Raw genomic sequence first — 20949 nt, 5'->3', positions numbered from 1 at the left:
CTCGATTGTCTTGTTGCTTAAAAAAAAAAAAAAAAAACGTGAGGATTTTGTGTTGGTGGTGCCCAAATCATGAAATTTTTTTTAGCTGAAATAGCTGTTATTGTAGGGCACCAAACATGTATAAATAGGCTTCTTTAACAGATAAACCATAAGAGATATATTGTCACATGGACTTTACTGCTTGTTTTCCATCAGAAGTTTTTTTTTCTGCCTTTTTTTTTAAAGTTTTTTTCATGATGAAAAAATGTCTTTGACTCACCATCCAGGACTCCATCATGAAATTCAAGAAATTGCAACAGCAGCACAAAAAGTAGTTTTAATGCCCTATATAGTACAAAGTAATACTTGTTTTCAAAAAGTAATGACTGATTGTGCTGAAACATAACATGAAAACTAGTATGTCTTCAGATAGTTTTTGTATGGATCTGCATTGCCTGTACTGTTGATAGTGTAGACAACCTTATGAGATTCTTTATAGATGGAGTATGATATACACTACCGGTCAAAAGTTTTGCAACACTTGACTGAAATGTTTCACATGATCTTAAAAATATTTTGATCTGAAGGCATATGCTTAAATGTTTGAAATTAGTTTTATAGACAAAAATATAATTGTGCCACCATATTAATTTATTTAATTATAAAACTAAAATTTTATATAAAAAAAAAAGTTTTTGAAATTGATGACTTGGACCAAATAATAAAGAAAAGCAGCCAATAAGTGCCCAACATAGATGGGAACTCCTTCAATACTGTTTAAAAAGCATCCCAGGGTGATACCTCAAGAAGTTGGTTTAGAAAATGTCAAGAGTACATTTCTGAAAATTCTAGGCAAAGTGTGACTACTTTAAACAAAATCCAAAAGAAAGATATTTTAGCATCTTCAGTCACAACATAATTCCCATAGTTCCATTTATGTTATTCCACAGTTTTGATGACATTACAATTATTCTAAAATGTAAAAAAAAAAAAATTATAATAAAGAATGAGTGTGTTTCAAAACTTTTGACCGGTAGTGTATATACAATGATTCCACATTTAATCATTTCATTTTATTTTTTGTTATGTTCAAGTGGCTTTGGAGAGTGTATAACAATGTGTGTGCTGACATTTGCCATTGACAATTTATTATGTTAGGGTTTTCATTTTAGTTTGGTCTTTGTCTTTATCAAGTTTTTTTTAATTTTGTTTTTTCAATTGTTTGCTTTTATTTAACTTATTTTCACATTGTATTTGGTCAGAATTGTAAAATTTTAACTTGTATTCATAGGAAATACAACATATCATAGAATGATAGAAATCAATGTACATGGAAATTTAAATCAGGTCAAATTATCCTAAATTACTAAAAAAAAAAGAAAAAAAAAAGCAATCCTATGAAAAATGGATGGTCTTATCTTTGTCTCCATCTGCTGAGTGCAGACCCACTCGGTTTCATAATAACCTGCAACATGTACAACACTTATTACCTTCAGACCTTTCACAAACTACATCAACATTTAGCAAGCTAGGTCTGAAATATTCATTTAGATACAATGGAATTTGAAGTATATACTTTATATTGCTCCTTCATAAAGATGTGGGCAGTGGTCATTGTTTTGCAGTGTTGTTCTTATACTACATCTGATGTATTTTGACTAAATGACAGCTGTAGATCACATTTTAGTGAGTCGCAATGTGTTCAGACGCACTCCAAGCACTGTGGCCCCTGCAGCATAATGTATCTCTCTCAGAATCCCATTCCAACAGTTCTCCTCTTCATCAAACCTGTCAAGCAAATCGTAAGTTCATGTCGACTTGTTTCCTTAGCTTAATAAAACTCATTGAATCGGAATAATTCAATCAAAAATGAAATTCTGTCATCATTTTATAACCCTCCTGTTGTTCCAAACTCATATTACATTCTTCCGTAGAACACAAAGGAGATGTTAGGCAGAATGTTAGGGACTGACAGCCTCAGCCACCATTCACTTCCATTGCATCTTTTTTCCATAAAATGAAAGAGATTGTGACTGAGCATTTTTCCTAACACCTCCTTTTGTGCTCCATAGAAGAAAAAAAACAGCATGAGGGTGAGTAAATGATGACAGAATTTTTTTTTTAGTGAACTTTCCCTTTAACTCAAGTACTCACCTCCATATGTCATTCATCTCAGTGGGCTCCATTTTTTCTGTGGTCTCATTGGGCATCATGGCAAAACCCCCAACAGCATACAAGCAGCCACCCAGTTCAGTCAGGTTCAGAGAGCTCCTCTCCTGAGGGAACTCCACAAACTCTGACCAGCTAAGCAGAAGAAACACAAAATACCAATTTACCTATAGCCTATGCAAATTTAAATGCCTAATATGTTATACATTGAATATGATAAAATATCACTCACGAGTTGCGGGCAATGTCATAAACCTCCACACTGTTAGTCAGACCATTATCAGTGACTCCAGTTACCACATAGATTTTGTCTTTGTGAACAGCAGTGCCAAACAGTGAGCGGGCTGTTTTCATGGGTGCCACATCCTTCCATTCAAACTTGGTGGGGTCATAGACACACACTCTTCTTAGGCACTTCCTATAGCAATACATTACATTTGATACACATGTTAGGAAAATGTGACATCATGTGTGTGTAAATTAGGCTAGCATCATGCTTAAGGTAAGCCCTTTAAAGCAATAATTCACCTAAAAATTAACATTCTGTCATAATTTATTTACTCAACCTCAAGTTGTTCCAAACCTGCATGACTGAATTTCTTCTGTGGAACACAAAAGGGGAATTTTTGATAAATATCCTGGCCACTCTTGTTAAATTTTGGTCTGTTCCTCACACAAAGCTATTATGGCTTCAGAAAACGGAAGTATATCATGCAAATCATATAGGGGTAATTGACAAAAATAAGGTTGTCCGAGGTGCTACAAATTTGAAATCTTTTAAATATCTAGAATAAATGTGTTAAGTTCATAGAAATATTTTTTTTAGTCCATGTTGGTTTTATTTTCTACAAAATAAATAAATAAAATTATGATTTTATAAATTCATGTGGTGTCAAGCAAAGGGTATTAAAATACTTACCGTACACCTTGAATACATAAGAGTGTACACAACTGAATCATTAATTTCAAAATGTTTTAAAACATATTTTTCATGGTGATTTCTTTATATATATATATCAATAATTTTTTTAGACAAGAATATCAAAACGTTTTCTCAGGGTTACACCAAATGACCAAAACAAAATGTGCCTTTTCATGAAAATGTCACAATATTTATTTTTAATGATATGAAAAAATATATGATTTTTATTTAAACTTCACAAACAGTCTTGAGGATCTAAAGGGGTCCTCGTTTTTTTGGTTTTTGTTTTTCCACATGACAAACTAAATGTTGGTTACACCACATGAATTTGATTTGGCAGACAACATGTTTTTTAAATATTAAGCATATTTTAAAATAAAATTGTTACACTGCTTTTTTAAAATCATTCTTTTCCATTAATCATGTCAACATTACTTCTTTTTTTTTTCTTTATTTTCTTCTTTTTTTCTGTCTCCAGACCACATGACATTGTGCACTTTAAGTCACAGAAAAAAATATAAGAATTACTTTGAACTCAGTAATTAAACAAATGTTTATCATAGTAGATGTGTATTCAAGTTATTGTTTTGCATATGTAATGTATTTGTTTTTTAAAATAATTTAATAGATCTGGATATCACATCATTGACCAATAGATGATTTTTTATGATACATTGATTGTGCTTTTTTTTGTGTGTGTGTGTGTGTGTGTGTGTGTGTGTGTGTGTGTCCCTCCAGGTATTCCCTACGTTGTGGGGGCCAAATGACCCCACAAGGATAGTAAAACCTGACTTTTTTGATGTTGTGGTGACAATCAGTCGGTCCCCATGAGCAAAACAGCTTATAAATCATATTAAATAATGTTTTTTGAGAATGTAAAAATGCAGAAATTTTTCTGTGAGGGTTAGGTTTAGGGGTAGGGTTAGGGGATAGAATATAAAGTCCGTACAGTATAAAAACAATTATGTCTATGGAGAGTCCTCATAAAACATGAAAACCCAACATATGTGTGTGTGTGTGTGTGTGTGTGTGTGTCATTTTGGAGCTTGACAGTACCAGTCCTAATTCACTTTCATTATGTGGAAAAGAGTGGTCAGGATTTATCCAGGATACTTCAAGAATTCAACTTTTGTGTTCCACAGAAGAAAGAAAGTAATATGGGTTTGGAACAACATGAGGATGAGTAAATAAATAATGACAGAACTATCCTTTGAAATCCTCCTTACTCACTTGCTCTCAGTTTTTCCACCTATCACATAGACCAGCCCTTTGTGTGAAATGGTTCCATGTCCATAAACTGCATATGGAAGAGGGTCAGACTCTCCCCATTTGAATGACCTATGGAAAAAGGAAATTATCAATGAAAGTAAATCTGCATTAACTACATCGATGTCAATCACTGATTGTCAGTCTTGATTGTACTCACTGTCTGTCATAGATCATAACAGAATCAAGTGCACGTTCTCCCTCCTTCAGTTCTTTTCCTCCCACCACATAGATTGAGTTGTCAGCCTCCGCCAGACCAAACAGGCAGCGAGGGTTCGGTAATGAAGGCATCCCCAGCCATTCTGAGCTCATAGGATCAAACTGTGGGATAAAGGACAGCTCACAGAATAAATGACAGAGAATGATCTAAAAGTACAGTTCCTCTGTCATGCAATTAGAGTGAGTTGTTTGCTTGGCTCTCTTCAGCATAATACAGAATTCAAGTGCTTTTCAAAGGCTTCATTGAAATGAATGTGGAAAGTTTGTCATGTTAGCATATTGAAAACATGACACATGAGGTACAAAGATTTAACTGCTGTTCAGTTTGTAGGCATACTCACAAACTTATTTTTGGAACCAGATCCATTATGCTGCCTGTGAGTCATTGATTTGTAATACAGACACATGTAGTTGCATTAGTGAGATACTAAAGATAACATGAACATGTGTTTACCTGTAGAAAGTACGAACTCAAAGGCACTTCTTTATTTTCCTCATTGTACAGGAGACCACCAGCAACAAAGATCTGATTCTCCTTTGTGACAAGACTGCAGTGATTCTTCGGGACCTCGGTGGATGATGATGCCACAAAGCATTCATTTGCGACAGGCTCGTATGCGACCGTTCCCGCATCGCTAATCATTAATATAAGGTCTGTCTGAAACATCCCAAAACGTGGGTTGTCATTTAGGATCCCTGGCAGCAAACCCTCTTCATCCTCATCATCACAATCTGCCATTGCTCCTTCCTTCTCGTGCGATGACCTTTTGACCCTATGTAGCAGTCCTCTCTGTGCATCCTTGATAAGCTGGAGCTCCTTCTTGAGCTCCTGGTTCATCTTGATTAGTTGATGCCCCTCTACTTTCTCCTTAAAGTAACTTGCTGGCATAAGACGGAAGCGTACACAGTGGAGAAGTTCAGGCAAGTCCTTTAGCCTTTCCACCATGTCATACTGAACCCAGTCCATTAGAGACTCAAACACCAGCTCTTCTCGCTCAACATTCAGGGAGTCACATGTGATGATAGCAGCCAACTCACTGGCACCAAGCTGATGGAAGTCCTGGTCCCGGATGATGAGTTGATAGCGGTCACAGATGAAGTCCCTTGCCTCCATGGCCAAGCGTGGGCAGTCCAGTAACAGCCCAAGTCTGAAGATGGCCAGACAGTTACTGAGAACCAGTTTCTGCTGCAGATAGGACACACACACACTGAATATTGAAGGTATCTGGTACATGTTGGCCGCCATGAAAATGTCTTGGACATTCTGCTCAGTAAGGTTGATGTCCGAGGTGTATATGTATCTCAGGATCATTCCCATGACTCCAGGCTCAATGTCTTTTAGAAAAATCTCTCGTTTTTTGCTCTCCTCCAGATCTGAGAGGAACATGGCTTTGAAGTAAGGGCTGCTGGCGGCTAGCACCAACCGATGGCAAGGAAACTCTCTGTCTTTGATCTTCAGAACACAGTCCACAAACTTGTTAGTCTCCAGAAGATCACACAGCCCATCTTGTAGGAGCGTTTGCTGATACATCCGTGGTTCTGTCACTGGGTCCACAGACATGGAAGCCATCTTGTTATGGTTTGATGTGATATTTCAGTAAGAGGGAGGGGGTCCTGGTCCACTCCTTCTGCAAAACTGGACTGATTGTATTAACAGTGTTACTCTAAAAGAGACGTGGTGGAGGATGATCCCACGGTGTGCTGGTTTGGTGTGGTCCCTTTCCTCAGCTGTCCCAAGCTGTCAGCTACTGTCTATTTATCTATATATAGAAATGTGCAAATGAACCACACTTAGTATAAGAGGGCCTGAAATTCAAGCTGTCCCTCCCTCCCCCCACCCCCCTACCAGACAGAGCATACCAACAGCTGACATGTTGCTCACAGGGACTATCAAGTTGTAGATCTTATGGAAAGGACAGTAGAGCACAACAGGGCTGCACGTGAATGTCAATAAATTGGAAAGGATGTGAGAGTAAATAAATAGAAAAAGACCAGTGCCATGTCAGAACATTCAAAAGCAACAAAAAGAAGCAGAACTGTCTGTAGTTTGTGGAGTTATGGAGGGTATTGTCCTATTAGTAACCGTCTCTATTGAGGCCCTCTAGTGGAGCTGCTCATTACCATGGGCTCTTAAAAAATGTTCCTGTCATTACTGATTCCTGCGCCACAAGTTGCACCAAATGGAATTGCAAGAAGGGTTGTCAAAATTGCCCAGGGCTATCACAGAGAAAAGTTATATTTCTCAGGATTTTTTGCATAGTATTCATGAAATAAATAAATAAATAAATGCTTTCATTGTCTTTATGGAATGTGCCATAGGCTTAACTTTTGTGACATAAAAAAATGCTCATTGTCTTAAAAATATGTATATAAAAAGCAAACACCAAACATTTAAAATTTTCTCTTTATTTTCAATATTATTTATTTTTCAATATATTATTTATTCATAAAATATTTGGCAAGCCCATCCTTTAAATATTCATTTCCATTTAAAATACAAATAAAAAATGCACTTGTTGGTTTGTCTGTATGTGTGCAATTTATGTCAGAGGACAGGTTGCATTTGGCTACAGTAAGTGCACTTCAGAACTATTCACAGTTAAAAACATCTTGTGTTTTTAAAACAGATTTGTGCAAAGCAGTGACCATAGTGATGGGACTGTGTCGGTCTGGTATGGAAGATCAGGGGCAGAATTAACAAGAGGGACCTCAAGAGCTGGATCGGATTCAAAGACCTCTCTGTCCTTACTCTGCCTTCTGTTTGCCCAGCTCTGGGGGTGCCTCTGGTTCCGGATCATCCAGCAGAGCCTGCTTTCGCTCTTTCTCCTTTATCAGCTGCATGCCACAGTAAGTCACAAACAGTACCGAGAAAGTGGACACGGGGAAGCCTGAGGAAATCACAAGGGAGCCATTATTCTCCAGGTACAAGCTAGTGTTGCTGTTCTGATACAACTTTATATTTGAAGCAACATTTTCATGCAGGCCATATATAGACTGGCGCCCAAAAGTTTGGAATAATGTACAGATTTTGCTGTTTCGGAAGGAAATTGGTACTTTAATTCACCAAAGCGGCATTCATCTGATCACAAAGTATAGTCAGGACATTACTGATGTAAAAAACAGCACCATCACTATTTGAAAAAAGTCATTTTTGATCAAATCTAGACAGGCCCCAGTACAACTCTTAAACCCGGCCCCGGGTTGAAAATTATATAATCACAATAATCCTTCAATATTTATATGTCCTGATGGAACATTAACAGTCATATGTGGTATCATTACAAAGCTTAGGCCCTTTACTTTTCACACAAAACCATAATTTATTTTATTTATTTTACATCGTGCAACATTTGAATGTTTAAATTCCCACTTCTGCAACCAATATACAGATAAAAATCAAGTATGATTATGAATTTGAATATTTTTCATATCGCTCAGATTTGATGAACATAGACAAGCCATATATCAAACAAAAGCTCTCATTCTCCAGATTATGTATATTTAGTTTATTTTGTTGGAATAAAACAACAGATCAAATGATCGCCAAATGAATCGCAAAGAAGATCTTTCATATTTGTAAACACCCTAGTGCAGAACATAGGTTATTATTTTCATAAAATCTGCAAAATATGGTATCATCCACGGATAATGACGAGACACATATAATTGGAAAGCTGATGATCTAAGCTGTCCAAACATGTCCAGACATGGCAATCTTTCCCTCCCGACCAATCCGAGCCTGAGATAATCATCATCATAGTCTGTGTGCAATTGGGCGTCATCACGAGGCTTGTAACGTGCGCTCATGTGAGACGCACTTCGTATTGACGAAGCACTTGCTGACGCATACGCAGACACACACTTTATTTTTATAGTTTATTATTAATCTCAATATGGCTCCAAAAAAGCAAAACATGCAGCAAAAGAAAGTTTTTGTTGGTGCTGAGGCCGTTTTAGAGCAACTGGATTATTATATTATATAATATATAAATTGCAAACACTTATTATAGTTTGTGTTTGCAATTTATATTGCTGTTTATTGTCTTTTTCATTCAATATTCAATATTTGTATGAAAAGTTTGCAGTTTGCACTTTTTGCATTTTATATTACATTGTTACAGTATATTACAGTGTCTGTCTATATATTATAGTTTGTGTTTGCAATTTTTATTGCTGTTTATTGTCTTTTATAAATGTCTTTTTTCATTCAATATTTGCTTGTTCTAAAGAAAAGTTTGCATGTTTGCATTTTGTATTATTGTTACAGTATATTACTGTTTTACATTTTATATTAGTTTATACTTTTGTTATGATATTATAAATAAATAAAAATATCTTCAGTATTTTCATGTCTCAGGTCTCATTTTCGTCTATCCCATTACTAATATTTTGTGTGTCTTTGAAAAGAAGATAAGAAAACCTGTTTGGGAATCCTTGTAAGTGTTGTTGTCATGTATACCAAATAGTAAAAGTAGGATTTTTGGTTTAATATTCTTTGTAATAGTTTGTTTTTGCATTTTGGATAACCCGGGACCTTGGAGACACTAAATGGCCACTTTGCCTCCCTTTGGTTTCATAGTAATACCTTTTGAATGGTAAATGATAGAAAAAAAATAATTTTTTTTCAGTGTTTGCTGCCATCTAGTAGAATCAAACAAAACTTGCCATATATAACAAGAGTTATACACTTTCAAAGACATAATTCAAAGAAAAAATCTAAAAGCGCCTATTTTTTTGTGTTTATTACAGTAGTTTGAACATTTGATTATTGATCATTATTATTTATACAATAATTAAGTTTCCTTTAAAATGAGACCAAAATTTTACATTTACTTCACTGTATGTGGGTAAGAGGAGCCTTCAGATTTGGGTTTGTCAGTTTCAGGCAGAATTCCACAAAAAAAAAAAAAAAAAAAAGCCCTAAGAATTGAACAGGTTAAATGAAGCTTAACATTGTCTTTGTTTTTGAGTTGCCACAATATGCAATAGACTGGTATGTTTTAAGGTCAATATTAGGTCAGAAATGACAAAAAAGAAACAGCTTTCTCTAGAAACTCATCAGACAATCATAGTTTTGAGGAATGAAGGCTATACAATTCTTGAAATTGCCAAAAAACTGAAGATTTCATACAAAGGTGCACACTACAGTCTTAGACAAAGACAAAGGACAACCAGCTCTAACAAGGACAGAAAGAGATGTGGAAGGCCAGATGTACAACTAAAAAAGAGGATAAGTACATCAGAGTCTCTAGTTTGAGAAACAGACGCCTCACATGTCCTCAGCTGACAGCTTCATTGAATTCTACACGCTCAACACCAGTTTCATGTACAATAGTAAAGAGAAGACTCAGGGGTGCAGGCCTTATGAGAAGAATTGCAAAGAAAACGCCACTTTTGAAACAGAAAAACAAAAAGAAAAGGTTAGAGTGGCAAATACACACAGACATTGGACAACAGATAATTGGAAAAGAGTGTTATGGATCTTAACCACATTGAGCTTTTGTGGGATCAGCTAGACTGTAAGGTGCATGAGAAGTGCCCGACAAGACAGACACATCTATGGCAAGTGCTACAGGAAGCGTGGGGTGAAATGTCACCTGAGTATCTGGACAAATTGACAGCTAGAATGCCAAGGATCTGCAAAGCTGTCATTGCTGCATGTGGAGGATTTTTTGATGAGAACTCTTTGAAATAGTTTAAGAAGTTCTGAACATATTTTTCAAATTGTAATAGTAATTTTTCACATTATTAATGTCTTGACTATACACAAGCCTGGTTCTACGGAGGTGCTTGAGTGTGCTAAGCACACTCAAACGAATCATATGGCAATTTTCCACTGCATGTTACGGTTCGACTTGACTCGACTCTGCTCGCTTTACTTTTCTGAGCTTGCTTTTCCACTGCAGATTAGTGCAGCCTCAATGTGGGTGGGACTATTGGCTGATCGTCATAGTTGCACCACCTCTATTGATGTGACATCATCTTAAACGTGACACAAACACACAACAAAGGAGCAATGGAGGATATCAAAGGAATGGTGATCTTGATTCTCGGCATGTGGCTGTTTTTCACAGCAAGACAACAAACTTTGTTTCAAAAGAGGCTGACGGCAGCAAGACAAAAAAACGCAAAAAAAACAGGAGAGTTTGGGAAATCATACACCAAAGCGCAGACGAGGACATCACTGTGTTTGCTCGACGATGCACGAGGGTAAGCTAACCTGCCATCTAGCCTATAGATTCTCTCTGACCAATCAGTGATCTGCAGGGTTTTGACGTCACATTTAGTATCAGCTCGGCTCGCTTGGAACCTCGACTGAGGTGGTACTAAAAAAGTACCAGGTACCAGGTACTATCCACAGTGGAAAACCCCCAAAAAGCGAGCAGAGTTGAGTCGAGCCATACCGTTCAGTGAAAAAGCCCCATTGGAGCACCCTCAATTGCAGACCAGTGCAAACTGCTGCCCACGGGTCAATTTATCATTAAAGTTTCTTATTAGATCTTTCATTTATCTGGCTTTGGGACCTATCGTGCATCCATAAGCTTTTAACATGCTCAGGTTGCCAGATAATAGATGCATCACCCCAATCAGAGATTTATACTTGCACAAATAGGAAATATTTCTCCTTATGTCATACTTAATTTATGCAATCTGGCAACCATGCATGCGAGTATGTGCGCTCTCTCTCTCCTCTTCGGAAAAAACCTTAAAGTGCTCAATAGTGCAATATTATGCTCAAAGAGAAGTGTGATGCAGTCACTCCGTGTCCATTCGTGATGCTGCGTGCTGTTTAGTGCCAAGTCTGCGAGCAAACCTTTTCAGTGATGAACTTTAGTAAAATCCCAATAGATCTTCGCATCATTTACACACGGAGGGGACACATGAATAAAACCAAGTGAGAGAGGAATATGTTTGTTCTTTGTGTTCTTTGTAAAATGCTGAAGTCTTTCACACCTGTATGTGAATGTTACTCTGGCAGTAATCATTTATCAGTGTCATGCAGCCTGTTTTATTCAGTGGTGTGCTGAATGGGATTCCAAACATTGACGAGACCCACATCATGACCCATGAGCGTGTAAACGGGTTGATAATGTTCTGAGAATAAAACAAATGTGTCCACTTTGCAGCCAGCATTAAAATAAGCCTTTAGAATCTATAATTTCAGAACATATTATTTTACTATTAAACCAGACTCCTGATGTAGAGTGTTAAATTGAATACTAAATTATTACTGCATTGAAGTATGGTAAAATAAACAATTAATAATTATACTCAGTCTTAATTCAGTTTTACTAACACGTGATTGAAATGTAGCAGCAAAACTTCAAGCAATCGCAGAATGTTCCCATCAGTTTACACTTCAGAAAATTGTGCATCATTCATTGAGTGCATGTCTGGGATTAAAAGATACAACTATGCAGAACTTTTTATCTTCTCTGTTCCCTGTTCTACTTAACGACTGATGTGGCCCCAGTACCAAAATAATTGCACACCCCTGCTCAATTGAAAATGTAAGTCTAATACTGTAAATTGGCAAGCAGATTTCCTTGAATCCCATCAAACACATCAAAATCCCTGCAGTTTGTGAACACACAATTGCTGCATCAAAACTTATAAGCATGTATGACTGTGTAAATCAGTGTTCTAATCTGCACGCACAGCATTTTGCTGTCATTTTCAGCGACAGATCTTAATTAAAGATCTTAATTAAGAAATTAAGCAAAAAATGTTTTGTACATTAAAAAAAAAACTGTTATTTACATTGTTTTAGTAGCATTTAAACATGATTTAATATATTTAAAAAATTTGTAATTGCAATATATCTCTACTTTATACAGAGCACCCCCACTATGTTTAGAAGCACCCTCAGTGACTTTGATCTGGAACCGGGCCTGACTATACATTGTGATCAGTTGAATGCCACTCTGTTGAATAAAAGTACAAGTTTCTTTCCATAAGAGCAAAATCTGTACATTATTCCAAACTTTTGGCCGCCAGTGTGTATGTATGTATATATATATCAGACATAATAACACAGTACATAAAAGTGATTTACATACGTAGTTATCAAAGATTTAATACATTCTACACAATATTCTAATAAAATACGTTTCAGATAAAATTATTATTATACTTTATTTTAAAATAAATAAATTACCTTTAAGAAGCAGTCTCTTGGCAACCAGCTGAGCGAATTCCAGACTGTTCAGTGCCAGGACATTGTACAGGACAATTTGCCAGAAGTTAACAGCATTGAACAAGCCTCTGATTCGACGCGACATTGCCTCAGACATAAGACCCCGCTGGAAAAATATTCAAATTACATTCTGGCTGAACTTCAACACTTCTGTGAAGAAACATATCTTATGGGATGCAGGCTATTCAATGATTATATACTATTAAACATCTGTTCAAAGAGAATTACTTGATAGTGTGATGACATTATTAAAACCCAAATGCTCAAATCCAGGACAGTGAATTAAACGGCATTTGCTCAGTTGATTTGTCTCTGGGATCTCACCTCAATGGTGGAGAATGGTGGCAGAGAGAAGAACTTGGCCACCCACAGTTCAAAGTTCAGGCCAAAGCAGTTAAAGAAAGACCAGATGTAGACCAGTTCACAGGGTCCAACCCACAGGGTTGTGACAGCAAAGGTGCAGATGGTTGCTGCAAGTTCCTTGAAGATAGCATCATGGTTTTCTCCGATATAGTCATAGACATATCTTTAACAAAAAATAGGAGAATATCTTAGATTGATTCTGTATGCACACACTTAAAGGGTTATTTCTCCCAAAAATGAAAATTCTCTCATCATTTACTCACCCTCATGATATCCCAGGTGTGTATGACTTTCTTCCTTCAACAGAACACATTTGAAGAAAAAGAAAAATCTTAGCTCAGTAGGTCCTTTAAAGGCAAGTGGATGGTGATCTGACTTTTGAAGCTCTAAAAAGAACAGACAGTCATCATAAACATCATCCATATGACCCCAGCGGTTAAATTAATGTCTTCTAAAGCGACATGATCACTTTTGGTGTGAAAAAGATCAATATTTAAGTACTTTTTAACTCTAAATAATCCTTTCCGGTCAGCATCAGTATGCACTTGTGATGTAATTGCATTGGCATTTGAAACGCGAGAATTTGCACGTGCGTCACACCCAGAAGAGCAGAGCTGTTTACAACTGAGTTGGAGGAACTGTACAGAAGCTTTGATGGTTTTGGTTTAGATCAGTATTTGTACAGTATCTGTTTTTTTACTCACAATGGTGCATTTGTGTGCTTATCCTGGATGTCTCAACCGAGAGAATGTGAGATTACGTCCGTAACCTGCCAACTCGAATACGTCACACGAGAGACCGCATGAACTCAGCGCTCTAGTGAATGCGCATTCTGCTGCTGACCGGAAGCAATTGTTAATAGTTAAAAAGTACTTATATATTGATCTTTTTTGCACCAAAATCTATTGTATCGCTTTTGAAGACATTAATTTATCCGCTGGAGACGTATCAATAATGTTTATGCTGACTGTCTGTGATTTTTGGAGCTTCATTTGCATTTTAAGGACCTACTGAGCTAAGAAATTTTTATATTTTTCTTCAAATATGTTCTGATGAAGAAAGAAATTCATACACACTTGGAATATCATGAGGGTGAGTAAATGATGAGGGAATTTTCATTTTTGGGTGAACTAACCAAGTATTTTAGACCAGTTCATATGAAAATATACGTTAAAACAATACAGATGAACATAGAAGTGTTATTGATTATTTTCTCACTTGCAGAGCCAGTCATTGATTCCTCTGTCAAAGTACCTGAAATAGTACATTTTAGAAAACAAACAAACTCATCTTAAATGATCTGCTTGCACCATATGTCAACTGCTACCAAAAACATACTCTCTTTCATTTCTCACACTTCTCCTCTGTACATTGGAATACTTACGTTTCAGCGAAGACATAGATCATTGTGATGCATTTAGGGGGCTGGGGAGGGTCCAGATGGTCCAGTCTGGATACCGTGTTAATGACACCAAACATAATGGCTGATTTCACCCAGTCATACACTAGATTGGAGTATGCCAACCCAGCTGAAACGCAATTCAAGTAGTATTGTTGTGATAGTGAAACAAAAATGTAACGGCACAAGATAGCACTTGAAATCAACTTTTAACAAATAGTTTGAACTGACTTCTATTTAAAATAACAATTTCTTAGCTTCCACTGTTTATGTCCAGCTATTTATTAACAATAATGCATTTTTTCAAACTGACCAAGAGACCAATCAGACAGTTGCTTCACAAGCTTCAAATCGCTAGGGATGGTCAAAATGTACAAGAAATGGAAGAAGACATCCACCACCAAAATAGCACCAAGGTGAACCAAAGCATGAATGGTGATGTTCCACATCTCTCTCTCCTTACGAGTCAAGTTAGAGTTGTTAGTCTGAGAATATCAAAGGGATCAGAGCATTTACTTAACCAGAGTGGCACAATCAAGAATGACACACACTATAACCAAGATTCTGCAGATTGGGCCTTTAAATTGGCTTGAATATTCAAAATGTTTGTTTGCTTCTGCACATACAGGACCCACCTGCTCATGGAATCGATCAAAGGTCATGACAGGTCCAAAGAAGAAGAAGGGGAGGTAGAAGTTGTACTTGATCAGATCCATGAAACTGTAGTTGCCATTCTTCTTCTCACAATTCTCTAAGGCAAAGCTCATACAGCGCATAATAGAGAACCCACAACCTCCATAGAACAGGACGTCTTGCAGATCAAAGGAACCTGTCACAAAGCCTTCCTGCATTAAAACATTGAGAGATAATCAGAACATCAAAATTACAAAGCTATCTGTTTTTATTCACATGCTTTCATGGACACTTGAACTATATATAGGGAGAGATGTGTAATATAACGCTGCACTTGGCCAGTTTGTTGGGATTAACGTTATGTTTTTGATTAGACTATGGGGGGAAAAGGTTTTATAACAGGCGTATATACATTAATAATGTGTTAATTGTAACAGTAGTTTGTATACTGTTTTTTTTTTACCATATTACGCAATATGTTTTAGCTCATACACAACTTTAGCATTTGAAATACTGATAGAGAAGTGATGATTCAGTGGCTATTAATGTTCTCACCTGCCAAGTGTTAAAAGGCTCCATCTTGAAAGTTGCCAGGCTGGTAAGTCCAGCCACAAAGCAGAGCCACTTCCTCTTAATGAGTGCCACGCTGTAAAGGACGATGCAGTGTGACAGGATGAGAGAGATGTATGTCCATCCCATAGTAATAAGGACAGCTAGAGTTCCATACAGCATGTAGATCAATGATCTGTGCTGTGGGTTAGGAAGAAAAGCATTATTATATGTGAAAAGCCAAAATTCTGTCCAACTGGCACATGCAACAATAAAAATAAAGGGTTTTTAACAGTATATACAGTTTTTACAGAGCTCATTTAGAAAGGATAATATAGTCCAGTATTAGCTGTAGTTGTAGTAGCTGCTGTATTAGTTTATCAATTAGTATCAAAGCAAATAAGTAGTGGCAAGAATTTTCAAAGTTACCTTGTATCCATCTATACCAATCTTCATTGTCAGCAGACAACAACAAGAATGCATTTAACATTTCACACAACATTTGGATTAGATCATTTCACTGATACATTGTTAATATCAAAAGGGATTTGTTTTGCTATTATTTTATTACAGTTGGCACATCATGTTGGGACATCAAGTCATGCAACATCCACAAAACATTTATTAAAAAACATCACAACCTTCACAACACATATTATCACTCTTAAATCCCTGTCCATGATGCAACCGTCATCCATAGGGGGATAACTACATACCTTTGGGGACACCATCGAGCAGATTTTAGCAAAGATCACGTGACCAGAGAGGACAAACAGGATGTGATTGCGAAAAGTGGTGAACCACATAACCCATTCGAAATCTGATACATCCTGAAGAAACAGAGAATATCAGTAATGGACAGCTTTAATATTATTGTGTTGGACTGCATTTTAGTAAAGATGTAAATGCATGGTTGTAATATACTTGCCATTTTTCTGCCAATGTAGTGCCATACTGGTTTCAAATTCTCCCTAAATTCCCTTCTGCTTACATTCTCTGGAGAAAAAAGGAAAAAGGTTTCAGGATCAGGTTTTTCCAAAGGTGTAATGATAAAATTTGCCACATGACTATGATCATGTTTTTGTATTTTATATAAAAAAAGGAGTCAGACTTTGTTCCATTGTTGAAACATTACAATACGTTCAGCGTATGCATTCTCTGCAGACAGCTAACCTTGTTTTACATGTGCTGTTGCAGAAAGAAATTAAATGGACAATAAATTCACATGATACACATGCTAACATGGTGATGTGTGGTTGTACTCCTGAGGTGAGCTTCAGAGCAAAACTTAATAGCATTACATAACGTAAATGTTGCCAGTCGGCCTATTCAGAACCCCCTCTGTGATAATCCACTCTCAAATATATCTCTGGAGGATTTTGGGATTGTTTGGTCCTGTTAAATCTGACAAATCTTAGTCATACAAATTAAAAAGATAGTATACATTTTGCATAGCCCATTTGAGAGTAAAAGAGTGTTAAGAAAAGTTCATCTAGGACTGGAACATTTAAAATGACAGCCCAGTCTGAATTTGTGCTTCTGTTTATATACTGAAAAGTAGACGTGATCAATTTCTGATCTTTAAAAAGGCTAGAACAGGGCGGGCTTGCTCCAGCACAAAAGTCAATAAGCAAAACAGCCCAAACAGAAACAAATATACTTGCATGGTATTTACAATTAGGACAAGAGCAACTGCACCTTTACTCTGACATTTTTGGATGGTGTTCTAGGACATCCATGATGGACATATAACCCCAATTCTGAAATCTTTGATTAATGTAGTATAAAAGCAAGCATAATGGAGAACCCACAACCTCCATAGAACAGGATGTCTTGCAGATCAAAGGAACCTGTAACAAAGCCTTCCTGCATTAAAACATTGAGAGATAACCAGAACATCAAAATTACAAAGCTATCTGTTTTTATTCACATGCTTTCATGGATACTTGAACTATACATATATATAGGGAGAGATGTGTAATATAATGCTGCATTTGGCCTGTTTGTTGGCTTTAACTTTATTTTGTTTGGTTAGACTATGGTGGAACGCATATACATTTATTGTGTGTCGATTGTAACAGTAGTTGGTATACTGTTTTTACCATGTTATAACATTTGTATTAACTCATTCACAACTTTAGCATATGAAATACTGATAGAGAAGTGATCATTCAGTGGCTATGGAATATGGATTTATTTGACTCTCAAATAGGCTATACAAAATGTGTACTATCTTTTTAATTAGTATGATTTGTCAGATTTAATAGCATAGTGCTGCGATTTACAATTAAGACAAGAATGGATGACATTTTTGGATGGAGTTCTAGGAGATTTATGATGGACATATAACCATACTTATGAAATATTTGATTAATTTAGTATAAAATCAAGAGGTAAAAAAAGAGTTACCACTGGAGGCCTCAATGATCCAGCTGCCGGCCCACAAGAGTGCAAGAAAGAGGACAACAGTGTAGCAGTACAGCTCATACCTGGGAAGGGCTGCCTTGATCCCCATGGTTAACTTAAAGAAAATAGGATAAAACACATTTAAACTTTAACATTATTACAAGCTTGTTACACTCATAATAAAATTATCCCTCAGGAGAAACAGACCTACAGACGTCACAAATTTGACTATCCACTAACAGTTGTCAGATCCAACGTCCTTATGTCAATCAACTGATTGTTTTCAAAATGTTGATAATCTAAAGTATTTACCGTATCAGTTTTTAAAAGACCCGCTGTCACGCGCATCAAACTCACTAACGACCGTTACAAGTCAAACGTCACTCACTCTTAAACTCCTCAGATATCAACACACTGAACCTTCTCTAATTTCAACTATTTTACAACCAGGTCAAGAGTCAGATATATAAATACTTTTAGGATTTTGATGAAATCTAGCGTTAAATAATCGTAGCTCTAAAAATGTAGGCAAAGAACACAACGGTTATGCAGTAAAACAATAGCGGATTCTGGCAGAACTTGAAGACGGGGTCAAATTTATCCAATGATATCTGAGGACAAAAAACTCTGACCAATCACAGGAGACATTTGAGACGTTGATATTAATATTAATGACGTTACACAAATAAGCATATTCAGGAATTGCAAAGAAGACACTCTTGGTGAGGCGGAATGTGTGAATAAGGAAATAATATTCAATTATATGAAATTATATTTTCCCTTTCCGAGAAAGGAATAAAAAATGTTTTTATTTTTTTTATTTTTTATTTTTTTTTTATAATTTGATTAAAATGATCACCACAACTGCTGTGCTTTAGTCACTTTAATTACGAGATATGGCAGGTATTGATTTATATGATTAAGTTTCCGAAACCCTTCAAGTTGTAATTTAAAACTTTAATGTAAAGAGTAGCATGCAATAAAAATATTTATTTATAAACATAGAAAACACAACATTTTTTTTTTTTTTTTTTATGTTTTAAAATTTTCTTAATAGGGCATTTATTGAGACATTGAAGGAGACACTGAACGCATGTTCCGAGGACTTATTTATTTCGTTACCATGAAACAGCAAGAACATGCACATGCGACAAGCTTTCCGTGTAAAAGATGCTGATTTCTATCAAGGCAAACCACCCTGTCTAATGACCAGCAAAACTGGGTCTACTTTCATTCTTTCTCCTCTCTGCCCAGCAGTTTACTTGGGAAGTTCACACATAACCATGATCATCAAGACTTGATCTACTGTATATGATATTATTATTCCCAAGTGTTAACATCAGTTTTAGCAATCAATATAGCCAACACAAGAGGAGAAATATATCAAAACGAAAACAACAAGAACATTCTAGTAGAGTTGACACACAAATCTAATTCTTAACCGGCAAGACTTTAAGTCAATGACTTAAATGGGAGTGCCTCTTTTCACGTCTCTTCAGGAGACATCACAGTCAGCTGCGCCGTATAACCTCTTCTTGTTTTAGCCCGAGCAGTCGCTCATGGTGTGCGGCAGCTGCAGCGCAATGCGATCTCCCACACATCAGGACATCCTGCGAACCTCGGGCTGAACTCCCATAAAAACGCACTGTGCAATCACTTAGTTTAATTTAATCATGATGTAATTGCCTAAGAAAATATCTAAAATAAAATGAGTAATCAGTAGGTATATAACTTTTAAAAGCAAATGATGCTGCACAGCTCTGAACGCCCACACATCGCCTCAGAAATGGTCCCTTGTACTTTGCTTTGTTTATAACTCAGTGCACATTAAGTACAGTCATTAAAAACAAGGTGCGCTTGCTCAGCACTAACCTTGTATCTGCCTTTCACAACTGTTCAGATGTTTGAAGACAGATGTCAACCCCCACAAAGTTGAGAAAGAAAGAAAAGAAAAAAAAAGAAAGAAAAGAAAAGGGGGGCGAGTATGGGCTCCTCTCAATACATCCGTCCCGTTTCCTCAGTGCCGATGGTGCACTCGGTGAGAGGCAGCAGTAGCTGGAGTGGATGTTGCGTGAGGGGGTGTGGAGTGTATTTATAATCCGGACTGGAACCGCATTAGGGGTGGCGCCAGCACTGTCCATCAAAGAGGCGCACAAATTGTACACTGTTGTCATTACTGGAAAAATCAAGTTGTCTTAAACATCGCTTGAAATGTCAAGTCTTGGGTTCATAACTAAAATATCTAAGTTCCTTGAACGTATTTTTCTTAAAAATCCATTGACTTAAGATTTTAAGTGTTAATAACTCAAACTGTTGAGTACAAAATTAATCCTATGTTCCAAACGGGATAAATCACCCTCCGAAGGGCACTTTGAAGGGAGAACAAAACAATTATGATAGTCATGCTGTTAGATCGCTTCAAACTGAATTTCCAATAAAGATGACTTAAAAAGTGAGTTCCGAATGACCCTTATTTTTTTAGCCCCACACCTTTTAGCCCTTCAGAGCTCTCATATTGGATGGTAAAGTCTTCGAATGGAATATGGGCATACACTGTAAAAAAATAATAATGTCAAATTTACGGTAAAAATACTGGCAGCTGTGGTTTCCAGAAATTCACTAAAAAAATACGGTAACCACGCTTCAGGCTTTAAGATGTAATTTTGATGCCTGCATATTTTACGGTACCGTTTATATTATTTATTAATATAAATTCATTACTTTAACCTTCTGAAACTACAAAAATCTACTTTCCACTTTATAATGTATTGTTTATCAGCACATGACAACATGAAGTTCAACAACAGTCGCCTTTCCAAGAGCAATGGCTATAAAAATGTGGAGCCA

At 36.5% G+C, this 20949-nt stretch overlaps 3 protein-coding genes across 4 annotated transcripts in view; all 3 read right to left on the bottom strand.

Moving 5' to 3' along the window:
* Positions 1-20949, bottom strand: part of LOC127440281 (UPF0415 protein C7orf25 homolog) — a 340920-nt gene that overhangs the window by 109006 nt on the left and 210965 nt on the right. The window lies entirely within an intron of this gene.
* Positions 182-6264, bottom strand: LOC127440277 (kelch-like protein 40a). Its single transcript, XM_051696763.1, has 6 exons — positions 5010-6264; positions 4497-4657; positions 4301-4408; positions 2381-2566; positions 2134-2283; positions 182-1767 (listed from the first exon to the last, which is right to left on the bottom strand). Exons 1-6 carry the CDS (start codon positions 6123-6125, stop codon positions 1656-1658), a joined length of 1833 nt encoding a protein of 610 aa, XP_051552723.1. The 5' UTR covers positions 6126-6264; the 3' UTR covers positions 182-1655.
* Positions 6181-20145, bottom strand: LOC127440279 (protein-cysteine N-palmitoyltransferase HHAT-like protein). Of its 2 annotated transcripts, XM_051696765.1 has the most exons (14): positions 19975-20145; positions 18106-18217; positions 16625-16692; positions 16413-16526; positions 16126-16146; positions 15703-15897; positions 15150-15359; positions 14828-14999; positions 14500-14644; positions 14334-14369; positions 13077-13278; positions 12714-12858; positions 7305-7443; positions 6181-6315 (listed from the first exon to the last, which is right to left on the bottom strand). In XM_051696765.1, exons 2-14 carry the CDS (start codon positions 18209-18211, stop codon positions 6312-6314), a joined length of 1557 nt encoding a protein of 518 aa, XP_051552725.1. In that variant the 5' UTR covers positions 18212-18217; positions 19975-20145; the 3' UTR covers positions 6181-6311. The 2 variants fall into 2 exon arrangements, with proteins under 2 accessions (XP_051552725.1, XP_051552726.1); XM_051696766.1 differs by lacking the exons at positions 6181-6315; positions 16126-16146 and having other exon boundaries at positions 6962-7443.

The sequence above is a fragment of the Myxocyprinus asiaticus genome, chromosome 5, assembly GCF_019703515.2.
Source record: "Myxocyprinus asiaticus isolate MX2 ecotype Aquarium Trade chromosome 5, UBuf_Myxa_2, whole genome shotgun sequence".
Taxonomy (NCBI): Eukaryota; Metazoa; Chordata; class Actinopteri; order Cypriniformes; family Catostomidae; genus Myxocyprinus; species Myxocyprinus asiaticus.
The sequence above is the reverse complement of the archived record's forward strand: the minus strand, read 5'-3'. Positions and strand labels throughout refer to the sequence as shown.